The 12,744-nt window shown below is 39.9% G+C and overlaps 1 protein-coding gene across 1 annotated transcript in view; it reads left to right on the plus strand.

Annotated features, from left to right (window-relative positions):
* Window positions 1-12,500, plus strand: part of NGLY1 (N-glycanase 1) — a 29,648-nt gene extending 17,148 nt beyond the window's left edge. Inside the window, 4 exon segments of the mRNA XM_054991937.1 lie at window positions 1,355-1,519; window positions 3,187-3,372; window positions 9,149-9,326; window positions 11,588-12,500. Coding sequence (XP_054847912.1) covers window positions 1,355-1,519; window positions 3,187-3,372; window positions 9,149-9,326; window positions 11,588-11,760 — 702 coding nt within the window. The 3' untranslated portion in view covers window positions 11,761-12,500.
* The last annotated feature ends 244 nt before the right edge of the window (window positions 12,501-12,744 follow it).

Consider the following 12,744-nt stretch of genomic DNA (forward strand, 5'->3'; position numbering starts at 1 on the left):
TATATGACACAAGAGAAGAACAAGAGGGCTTACTTCATCACCATATTCTAGAAGGGATGTTTAGTTCTTAGTAGACTATAGAGAGCAGAGGATTCTCTGTTCTACGACACAGTAATACTGCTAGCTAAATCAGAATGAAGTACATCCATGGAAGCCCTGTGAAAGTGAATGAGACATCAGTAAGGATTTAATACCATCCACGTGGATTCAGGCTTCATTTAATTCAGCAAATGGTAACGCCATACTTTGATTCCTAGAACATAACTGAGTTCACAGCTGTTCTTAGGGTTATCAACAGCAAAGTCAAATGCATCTTAAACACGACATGGAAACAACTGTTTTTCCTCCTTTTCCAAAGTATGGAATTTTGAACCATACAACAGAGAGACTATAAATTCTATATACTCACAGACTTGTTGAAAGTTTCATGCCGTTTAGTCTGAACTTGTTCAGTTCTTTCAGCTAAAAATGTGGTGCTTATCCAATAGAGGCACAAGAATCCTTCACTTTCCTGTTCCAAATCATTGGGTTAATCAGGACTGATACTGGCAGGACAGTTATGTCATGAGTAACAAAATATTTGATCCAATCTTCTTGCCTCTTTTAATCCCCCCATTTTGTTTAGTCTACATAATACACTGCAACTGAGCAAGCATCCATAAGTGAGAAAAAGATGCATGAGTCTTTAATATGTTGGGATGGTTCAGACATAATACCAAACCATGATTTGATGCTGTATGAATGAGCTCTGTGTTTGTCCACTTTCCCCCATACATTTGAAGGTGATTCCTGGTTTAGCGCAATCCATGGTTTCCCATTATTTCTGAAGAGCCAAAATTAGTTTGCACCTAATTAGCTGTTGCTTAGTGAGTCTGTGCAAGCATACGGCCCATTCCGCATAGTGTAAGACCATGCCTTGGCTTTACATCTGTATCATTTCATTGTGAGAAAATATTCCAGTCTGCTTACCTTTGTTTCATATTAGCACTATTTATTAATAGAGAACAAAAGAAGTTCTGTCCATCAGGCTGCCTGGCCAAATGCAACCTGCCCCACTTCCTCGGGTTACAAGGATGGCCAGTGAACCTATAGGAGTGGGAAAGAAAGACGGCAAGGCCCCTACTCTGACCAATTTGCATTTGTGTTTGTGCCACTTTGGGGGTTTTTTAAGTAAAGAAAGCAGGATTTTTTAAAAAAAATCTCCATTTCTGTGTCGATCCAGATTAATTAAAGCTACCATTTAAAGAGATATTAAATGTTATTTCATTCTTTTTTTTTCTTGTGATGCTATCAGTTGAGACTAGAAATATAGCTGAAGGATCTTATTTATTACTATGGCTTTTTGAACTCTCAGAGACAGCAATCTTTAACTGAAGGCAGAAGAAGGGAACTCTTAGAGAGGATCATTGTGGAGCTTGTTGAATTTATTTCCCCTAAAACTCCAAATTCAGGAGAACTTGGTGGAAGGACCTCAGGATCCTTGGCATGGAGAGTAGCCAGAGGTGAAACTGCTTTAGAGGTATTTGATATGCTTATTGATAATTCTTTATCATTCCTAATTTATGCTTTGGCTATATATTAATGACTTAAGGATCCCAATCTAGCAAAATGCAGTCATGCTTAAATACCTTTGGTCACAGCTAATTTGTCCCCAGGATTTCAGTGGAGTAATAGTAAAATTGTATTTGTGTTAGCAGTTACCCAAAACAAAGACATATCATACCAAAGTAACTGCTTAAACATTTAAGAGAACCAGGTAAGCATTAAACAAAAGCCTAGCAGTCTTCTTGTAAAAATATATAGCAGCGATTGACTCAAAACAGTTGACTGCAACTATCCAAAGTGCAGTCCTGCCCACATGCAAATCAAAATTTGTTTTGTGGCTGCAAAAGTAAAAAACTGCCACAAATTGAATAATCAAAGGAATTCTCTGTTGGTTTGACCAGTGCTCATTTCAATAATTGGTCCCTTCTTCCTAGAAAACATTAATGAAAAGGCGCATTTCTATTCTGCACACATCTAGGATTGTAAAAAGTATTTTCTGGAAACTCTTTAGGGCTTAGAGCTCTCCTTAGAGCCAATTTAAGAGCCATAAATTAAATAGGTTTTGTTAAAGATCACATTTCTAAGATAAATAACTTGAACCTTTGGGACTTTGTGATGTGGGAAGGGGAAAGCTCTGAGATAAAAGACCTACAGCCTATACACAGAAGTACTCTTTGTTTTCTGGTACAGCTTACTAAAATTTTGGCTGTGATGCAGCACAGCCTTTCCTCTCTTATCTATCCTTGATAGAACTCTCAGCCAAATCTCTGTGGTTATGCAACGGGTGCATACAGTTTCCTCTTTATTGCTCAGTAAATTCATTGTTGCTACAGTCCATAAGCATGTGTCAACTTTTCTAAACATAATACATTTTGCAAAAGTACAGGCAAAATTAGCCTTTGAAATTCACCCAAGGAAATTTCACGGATTGATCCTTACAACACCCGTTAGATAGGGTAGGCCAAGAGTGTGTAACTGGCCCAAGGTCACCCAACATGGCGGAGCGGGGATTTGAATCTCAGTCTACCAGATCCAAGTCCAGCCGTCAATGTGGAATTCATTGACAGCCATGAACATCGGTGGCTGTAAAAGGGAATTAGACAAATTCATGGAAATTAGGTCGTCAGTGGCAAATAGCTCGGTGACTACAGGGAACTTCCACATTCACAGGTAGTAATACCAGTGCTAAGAGACAACATCTCCTTTATGCTCTGTTTATTGGCCCTCCAGTGCAACTGGTTGGATACTTGTGAAATTGGTTGCTTGAGCAGATGGCTCACTGGTTTTATCACTGGTCTGTTTTGGATGCAAGATTTTTAAAAAGATAAGAATTTTAAAAAAGCATCTTGTCTGGAAGACAAGACATAGCAGGGAGCGGAATTACAGAACTTCTGAAGGGGAAGATGTGGACAGAGGAAGAATCTTTAGTAAAAAAACAAACAAACCCTGAAGTTCCACTTTCATGTTTTGGATCAGTTGCTTTATTGCAAATAAGATTTTCAGTGAACATTGTGGATTCTTTCATTATACTTCTCATACCAATTTTATATACGCTTATATGGCACACATTATAACTCGGCCGTAAAACTAATTAAATATTTAATGCAAATCTAACTTGCAGTTTTCATTTTGGTTAATTAGAGCAAAGAAGTTATTTTTATTCCAACTGGAAAAGAGAAGGCCTTGAAGCTTCTCCACCTCAGATATAATATAGTGGAAGATTGTTACACGCGAGTATCCAATAATAATGAAAGGATAAATGGCTGGGAGAAAGGCCTATGGAAAATGGAATCTATATGGAGAAAGGTTGAATCAGACTGGAAAATGGTGAGTAGAATGCCAAGGAAAGTTATTCTATAGTAGTTGCCATCAACCTTTCCAGGCCTGTGATACAGTAAGCACATAACAACAGAGTCATGTGATATCGGAGTCATATGACAGGAAGAGGGGGAGCTAGAGTTATGATCTCACTAGTGTCAAGGCTTGGATCATGGGCAGCAGACCAAGAGTGCTGCAGAGAGAAACCCAAGTGGAGTGTTCTGGATGACTCTGTTCAGGCCTGATTCATGTATAGGTGTGCACTTAAGAAGCCTTTGGCATCTAATTAGCTTTCCTGTATCAGATAATGTATTTCCTGGCAAGAGATAAACCTCAATAACATCTTAGGTCTGTTATGGGTATAGTACACAATTATTAGAGAATCTCTGTTTCCCTTTTAACCTTTTCTTAAAACATAACTATAGCATTTTAACATTGACTAGATCAACAGAACTATATCATCCATTATTGTTACATAGATAATTAAAGGAAAGCAATTACATGAGTCAAAGATAAGCAGGTCACATGCAAGGAACCCCTTCTGAGAAGAAGTTTTGATCATTTTTTCTCATTTATAGGCTTTTAAAATCATCTCCTAACAATGGCTAATTGTCCCACTTGTTAAGGGTGCACATTGTTGGCTAATTCATCCAACTATATAAAAGGCTAAGGGTATTCAAGACAACTCACTTCCTACCCTGATGTGCCACCATAGGGCGCTGCCCAGATGAGGCAGCCAGACCTCCAGAGAGCATGTCGTGGTGGGAAGGCCAGGCCAAGATCAGGAGCGGAGCAAGTGGTAATGCCTGCCCCCCGCCTTCAACCAGCTGGAATCAAGAGTGGAGCAGGTGGCAATGCCCACCCACCCCACCTTCACCCAGCTGGAATCAGGAGCGGAGCAGGTGGCAATGCCCACCCCCTTCACCTGGCCAGGATCATCCGCAGAACAGGATGCCAGTCCCCTTCACCTGCCTGGGATCAGGAGCGGAGCATGAGGCAATGCCCAACCCTTTTCACCCAGCCTGGATCAGGAACAGAGCAAGAGGTAATGCCCACCCCCAACTTCACCCATCAGGGATCAGGAACGGAGCAGGTGGCAATGCCTTCCCCCTTCACCAGCCGGGATCAGGTGAGGAGAAAGTGATAATTCCCACCCCCTTTACCTGGCCGGGATCAGGAGCAGAGCATGAGGCAATGCCTGCCCCCTTCACCCGGCCTGGATCAGGTACAGAGTAGGAGGCAATGCTCCTACTCGCATAAGAGATTTTCAAGGCTATGCTTTGGGCATGTAGGATTTAAACACATTGGAAATTTCCCTTTCTGCTGTAAAGCATTCCACACGCTCCTGATGAAGGATTCCGATATCTGCCACAGATAGCCGGCCCCAGATTGAGCGTGGGTTGAGGCTTTGCTTCACGGCTGGGCTTCACCATTCACCTGCCGAGGGGAGCCCTGGAAAGAATTGTTATAACTATTCCAAAAAGACTGTGGGAATTGTGTGTGTCTACTGCAACTTGCCCTGTATGATTATGTAAAAGATTATTGTATTGTTGATGTGTGTGCCTGAAAATTGCATCAAGAGATTGTTATTTATTTATTTGAATACAATGATGAAATTTTGTAGCCTTTGCACTCTGAATACAGTTTTGTAATTTTGTAAATTAGTATTGTATTCCCTGTGGATTTTTTCCTCTTCTATTTGCTGTTTCGCAAGGGAATAGCCATTTTGTTCTCCATGGATCAGGTGCAGAGCAGGAGGCAATGCCTCCCCCTGCTTAACCTGCTGGATTTGGGCGTGGAGCAGGCAGTAATGCCCCCACACACACACTTCACCCAGCTGGAATCAGGTGCAGAGTAGGAGGCAATGCCTGTTCCTTCTTCACCCAGCCAGGATCAGGTGCGGAGCAGGAGGCAATGCCCATCCTTCCTTCACCCGGCTGGGATCAGGGGCAGAGCAGGTGACAATGCCCGCCCCCATTCACTTGGCCGGGATCAGGTGCAGAGGAGGTGCCCCCCCCCATCTTCATCCAGTCAGGATCAGTGACAGAGGAGGAGGGAATGTCTACCCGCCCTCCCCTTTCTAGAGCCCGTTGTATTTTTTTCTCACAATGGGGTTTGTTGCTAGTTATCTTATAATTTCAGACACCATACAAGGTTATCTATACTTGAAATGTCTTCTTAAAATATATGAAAATTGTTAGTTCATTCTTGCTACTTTTTAGCTTAATTAAGTCTATGTAAAATAGTTATTACAAGTTTCTATCACATAGCAATATCTTTCTAGCCCTTCCACAATACCCACATCTTTGAACTCTTATCTTCATTACCATGAAGTTGGGTATTCTTGCCATTCTTAAACACTTCTGCACCTGGGCCTCAACAAATAACATCTATTGATATGTGGTAGACAGTGTTTAATTTACACAAGGCCCTATAATTCTGTTAATGCTTGTTTCTTACCCCTCTCCAAGGCTATTCTATTTTGGGTCTCTAAACTCCCTTTTTGGTATGTTTAGCTGACAGGCCAGGCCAGTTCTGTTTCTGTGTGCAGAAAACATCCTCCGTGACCTTTTTGGTCAAATCCAGCAATTGTTCTCTGTATTTCTGGCTGTATCCATGACAGAAACAAGCCAAGCCTAAAAGCTGTGGAAGGATTCTCTGCACCACTGAGTGACCTCCCCATCCTGTTGCCCCTTTCATTTTGTGGTTAAAGAGAGGCAGGAGGTGTGTAGCCCATACTATTTACATTACTAGCAGTCCTTTCCAAAAGGCAGCAAAAAGGGGCTTTGCAACCTCTGCCTGAGAGTCTGACTCATGGGTTGCAGCCTAATGTTCTAGAGCATTTTATAATTGACTGTACTAATCTTACACTATGTAATCCACCTTGAGTCTTGAGAAAGGCAGACTATAAATGACAACCACCACCACAACAACAATATCAACAATGTAACTATTGCTATGAAATGTTAGCTGTGATCTAGATTGCTCAGGCTAGCCCAATCTCATCAGATCTTGGAAACTAAGCAGTGTAAACCCTGATTAGTATTTGGATGGGAGACCGTCAAGGAAGTCCAGGGTCGCTATGCAGAGGCAGGCAATGGCAAACCACCTCTGAACTCATGTTGCCTTAGAAACCCTATGGGGTTGCCTTAGGTTGGCTGCAACTTGGCAGCACTTTCCACCACCATGAAACTGTAACATGCAAAGTTTATTTTTGCATCTTTGCTTCTAGTAATCTTTCAGATAAGATTAGTGGCTGACTGAGCAAACTGGGGATTTATTTATTTATTTATTTATTTTATTCAATTTATACCCCGCCCTCCCCATGGATAGGCTCAGGGCAGCTAACAACATTAAAAAATACATGAAAATCACAAAAACATAAAATCAATAATAATTTTTTTAAATCATTAAAATAGTCCAGGAGCAGGCTATTTAAACAAATATTGGGAGTCCATATGCTTGTCTTTCTAAACAGGATGGTGGAGTTGGTCGCAGACAACCAATATCTCTTTTGATATTAAACCTTAAGTCTGACATTTTTCATCCAGAGTACAAAAGCTGCATACAATAAAAATGCTACCTTTCCAAAGAATGTCTTAGCTGCACAGAAGGGACGCATAATATTATATTTTCTCTCTCCATTGCACACCAGTAGATAAAATTTCCATATTTCTAAATGTTACTTCCACATCTACAAAAGCCAAAACATGGTGGTCACCTTGCATTAATTAAGGTCTTAACTAAGTTTATTTCTGTTATGAAATTAAGTATCAGTTTGAACACACACTTCAAACCTCACAAAATAGGCAGATAACGATATGGGATAGAAAGCATTTCCAGTGGTCAGCATTAACTGAACAAGACAAGTGAAGTAAATGTCCTGATACAGCATTGGGGCCTGCACATGCAGTATCCCGAGAAAGATCGCCACATCCAGGTCCTAAGACTGCATGCACAGGTGCTGGATTAAGTCCATGCTGTGTTAGCAGTCCAACCCCCCCTCACGCTAATAGGGAAGGTTATGATAACTTATGAACATGGCTATATCATAATTCGCTCTCCTCATGTGCTCCAAGCACATGGGTCATTGCCTGACTAGGCAAAAATAGTTACCAACTCCAGCTGGAGATGGAAAATTACTGAAACGTGAGTCATGAAGCAGGACTGGCTAGCAGCCCCATACCCCGGACATGTGCATAGATGTAAAGACACAGTCTCCAGAAGTTCCTGAATTAATCACCCACACCCTGCTGATCTTCCCCTTCCCTCCTTCCTAATCAGAGTTAATCAGGGACCTGACAAACTCTTCCCTTCTGCTAATCTCAGGTCAGCAATCACTTTTCTTACCCAGGAACACCCTGGAAGGTTTAATCAAACCTTTCCCATTGTCTCACCTCCAGAGACAGCCATTAAGTTGTTGTTTTTGAGCAGAAGCCGTGATCCTGCCCCAGGGTATGTTTCATAGTATAATTGAGCTGCCCTCCACCATAGCCCTGTATGTTTGTGTGTGTGTTTGGGACCCTATGCACACCCTCAGACACGTGTCTGAGCTTTCTTCTTCCTGCGAAGTGCTGGTTGCTCGGCCACTACTCTCTACTGACATTATCTTCTAGACTTGTAAATATCACCTGACCCTGTGCTCCTCTCCCTTTTCCTCCCTGTCTTCTAGTTAGCTCTGTGTGTATCTTGTATGTGGTTTCTCGTGTTTTTGTTTTTTGCTGTCCCTTTAATAAAAACCATTCCTGTTGAGCATCCATCTGTTTCTTTCAAAGAGTTCTCCAAGGGAACGATAATTGTATACATTGGTGGAGATCCTGCTAGTGTATACATTGGTGGAGATCCTAGAAGCTTTCACTGCTTCTCTTTGTACTCTTAATTCCCCCAACTCGCAAGGAGACCCCCCCACCCCATTTAAGATAACAGCAGTATTAAGCCTCTACGTATAGTCCCTGATATACAAATGTGGTGGTTTGAGTCATTTGTTTGGGGAGGGAGCCCCTCTTCTTCACCCCTGCAACAGGTACGAAGAATCGACAAAACTCTGCTAAAAATTGTATCCTAACCACTAGTGGAACTCCACTTATGAAATAGGTTTCCAATCTATCCTTTTAAACTGCATCTCACTTTATCCTCCTAAAAGATTCTCCTGAATGTCAGGGACTCTTGAGAACAGTTTGAAATGTGGCTTTGGAGTGAGCGTGGGGAGGAGGGATGCTGCCAGAAAGGAGAATACACTGAAATTTTGCATCCCCCTTTGCATGTACAGAAAGGCCTTTTGGATCCAATCCTGTACATGCGGTGATAAGCTTGTGCAGATCTGTGTGCTAAGCAGCATGTGTGTGGCCTATCGTTAAATGCTGGACCTTCAGATCAGGGCCAGAGCAGAGCATTTTATATTTTCAGCTTTATTGTGGTTCAGTACCTAGATGTAGAATTTTGAAAAACTAAAGTTTCAGAAAATACAAAATACAGATTTGTGAATTGGTTGAACGTCACTGGAAATTTCAGGAACTCATTATGAAATCAAGACAAAGTATATGATGTGTATACATTGATTACTATGTATCATGCTATTTTCAGTAAAGTATTGAATTATTAAAATGATTAACATTAATCATCTCCATGTTGACTCAGAAGTAAGGACTGTAAATTGAATGGGGACATACTTCTAAGTAGTATGCATATGATTGCAACTTTAAGTGGCAAAATGATGTATAGGATTGTAGCCTTAATATACTTCATTTAATTTAGTGTTTCTAACGCACCTTTTGTTTCTACATAGGTTTACTTAGCCCGAAAAGAAGGATCATTGTCTGGTTGCATCAGCTGGAAATTTGACTGTAGTTCTGTTGGTCTAAAAATAGAAAACGTTTCTGTCAAAACGAGCAGTCAGACATTTCAGAGTGGAAGAGTGAGGTGGATGCTGTGCTCTGGAAACATAGAAGTTGATGTAAATGGAGGCAAGTATGAAACTTCTTTTTTAAAAAAAACATGCTACTTCAAAAAATGCAAAAACATTAAGCCACTAAGGTTTAATATCCTGGTGTTTTGCAATCACTGCCTTTTTCATTCCTACAACAGTACTGAGAGGTAGGCTGTTGTTTTCCCATAAAAAATAAGCCCTGAGCAATGGGGGCTGATGGCTTGAAATAGGCAGTTGAGTCTACTCTGAACTAGGGATGTGCACTTTGGGTTTCCAATTCAGGTAAAATACCCAAGTTGGACCCGATCCGTAAAGATTCGGGATATCCTAATCATGCTGGCCCTGATTTGGAAATCCTGAATCAAAGCTTTCCGAAGCATTCTCTCACTTAGGTATGCTCCGAATATTTATGGAGCATACTGAAGCTAGTAAAAATACCATAATTCCGAAGCAGCTTGCCACTTCAGAATTATGGTATTTCCGAATATTTTGGGGCTGCACACCCCTACTCTGAACTGCCCATGTTTGTTGTTTTTGGAAAGCAAGTGTAGCTAATCTGCTATCCCTTCAAGCTAAACTTCTAACATTTAAGCTGATTTGGGCCATTGACTGCAGATGTGATTTAGAGTGTCTCTTCTGTAGGCTGCCATGCTTCTCTTGCTTCTGCAGTTTTGTTGCTTATGAGGTGCTTGAAATTTGTCCTTTTCCCCTGATCATTTGCACCGTTCATCAAAAATTCATCTTTGTACCTGGCTGCATGTGTTAGTCTGTTCTGAAGCAAATGTGTACTAGAAAAGTGAATGTTCCTAGTTTGCCATCTTGTCATTGGCAGAGCATCACAGATAACTCTGGTTGGAACTGGAGATGCTGAATGTGTCAGTGAGTTTTCTGCCTTGCTCTCAGACTCAAGTATGTGCATTGCATATCTCCCCTTGAGAACTCTCTTTGCTCTTCACCCTACCCCATGTGTTTTGTAGTGCAACAACTGGACTGTCCAAAAAGCGATGTGAGCATTGTTTGGCTTTCATAATCCTCCATTTAAAAATATCTTGTATGATTGCATACAGATGTATCATAATCCTCTTCTTTTAAATGTATATTTTGCATTTTCTAAACTGTTTCCTCTCATGGAGACTGTGGGGACTAATCTAACTCTTCTTCAATCTGGAACTACTTTCAACACTGTAACACTGCACATATAACAACGTCCAGATGTTTTTCAATGTATATCAGATGTACATTATGGACGCCTGTAACCTACAGGAAAACTCAAGAGCAAAGAAGGCCTAAATCAGCTTAAATCTAAATACTCAAGAAGCTTGTGGTTTGGGTATAAATTAGAGCAGACTTTGCAGATTACTGATTGGTTTTTAAGCATTTCTAGAACTGTAGCAATTTCAGAAGGATAGTTCTGGTGTTCTGTTGCAGCAAAGATTAGTCTTGTGGCACTTCAAATACATTTTAATGCATTTTTATTCTAGCATAAATCCCCCTTCATTAAATGTATGAAAATGATCCTAATACATACATAGCAAAGAAAAAAATGTGAACAGCAGAGTCAAGCCATGAAATTTAGGAAATTTTGTATAATGAATTAAAATATAATTGAGAGGTACAGAGGTCCTTAACAATAGCAGGTATTGTTCATAATGTCATCACCACATATGTTTGTCTGCCAATGGAGGACCCACCTCATGCATCTGTTGAAGTATACTTTAGTCCATAAAACCTTATTCTAGAATCAAAATGTGTTAATCTTTACAATGAAATGAGACTTGGAATTTCAATGGTAATAGGCTGATAAGACATTCTGACAGGGTGATATTTCACTAATACGGGAAAACAAATAGTTCACAGTTATCCACAACTTTCATGTGATTTATGGTGCAATTCTATACAGATTTAATCTAGTCTCATCCCATTGAAATCAGTGGGTTGGATCCAGGACAAAATTTCCACTTGCACTAGACCTCTTGCACAGGCAGAAACACAAGAAAATGACCATGGTAGCCACTTGCGCTAAGTAAAGCTCATTGTACCACCACTTGGCATTTCTGCTTGCACAAGATCTTGTCCAACCAATTTCTGAGCACTATAATATATAAGGAGGAAGGTGCTATGAGTTGCACAACATCTTGTGCAAGTGGAACTGTACTGTTTATGTTTCCACTTATGCATTGCTGGATCCAAGATAATGGCTTTAGAATGGAGTAATTCTACATCGCATTTTGCTTTTAGTGTTTTTTATGAAACTTCAACAGAAATTGTTTTAACAGAATTCATTTTTCCTCTCTCTAGATAAAAACCTTCACTCTTACTCTGATATTTCCAATGTAACAGATGTTCTTTTGAAAGCAGAACTAAGTGGAGGGGATGGTGATATTGCATGGCAGCACACACAGCTGTTTAGACAAAGTTTAAATGATGGAGAAGATTGTTTTGAGATAATTATAAAATTCAGTGAACTTTGAATATTCAAAAAAAAAGAAGACACCTGTAACGAGTAAGGACTGCTGGCACAAAATATTCAAAAGCAAATGTTGGAATGTCTTGCCCTTAACATTGCATTTACCATAGGACAATGGTGAAGAAATAGATTTTGTTAGTGTGGCATACAAAGAAATCCTGGTATCTTGTAAGTGTGCCCTTGAGAACAGGCCAAATGCCTACTTATCCAAAAATGTAGCATTTTGTATTCAAAAAACAAAAAAACCCTTATGAACCCAATTCTGTACACTTTACCTTGGTAGTAAACCTCATTGGACAAAATGGAATTTACTTCGGAGTAAGCATGCACAGGATCAGGTTGCATGTCTTTTAAGGTTGAGACTCCTACTTTCTTCTTATCAATCTATACTTGAAAATAGTTTTTTTTAATGAAAATGGAGTCAAGAATTCTGTTTAAGCTGGATCCAGAAATGTGATTGCTTTAAAAAATGTCCATGCGTAATGTTTGAATCTTCTGTTTGCTCATAATTTTATAATAGAAAGTTTATTGCATTCTGTGGAATAATTAGCAGCTCCTGATGTCATTTTTGGTTGAATTTAAATTCTGTTTAGGCTTTAAATGAACCTTTATTGACAGAATAGCAAATTTGGAAGTCTATTAAGTCCTTCTTAAATTTCCCAAGTTAAATATGTACTCCAATTTAAGAATTAAATATTTTGGACCTTGGTCATAAAAGAAAATAAACTAAGTGTGTCCCTAAAACACTGTCATGGACTGTGATGTAAAAAGAGATCTTAAATTACCTAAAAATATAATGTTTTGATACATAAGAGAGTGTATTATGCATATTTTGTACTTTTAAAATATGGAGTTGTCTGTTCTTTCTATGAAGCTACTACTTCTGTTAAGTTGTAGTCAGTGGGTTGTATCCAGCCAGTTTTTTCATTGAATCTCACCCAGTTCCTCTCCATCCTACGGCCCCAGCCCCGCCACATGGTTTTTGTAT

This window comes from Eublepharis macularius, chromosome 11 (assembly GCF_028583425.1).
Source record: "Eublepharis macularius isolate TG4126 chromosome 11, MPM_Emac_v1.0, whole genome shotgun sequence".
Lineage (NCBI taxonomy): Eukaryota > Metazoa > Chordata > Lepidosauria > Squamata > Eublepharidae > Eublepharis > Eublepharis macularius.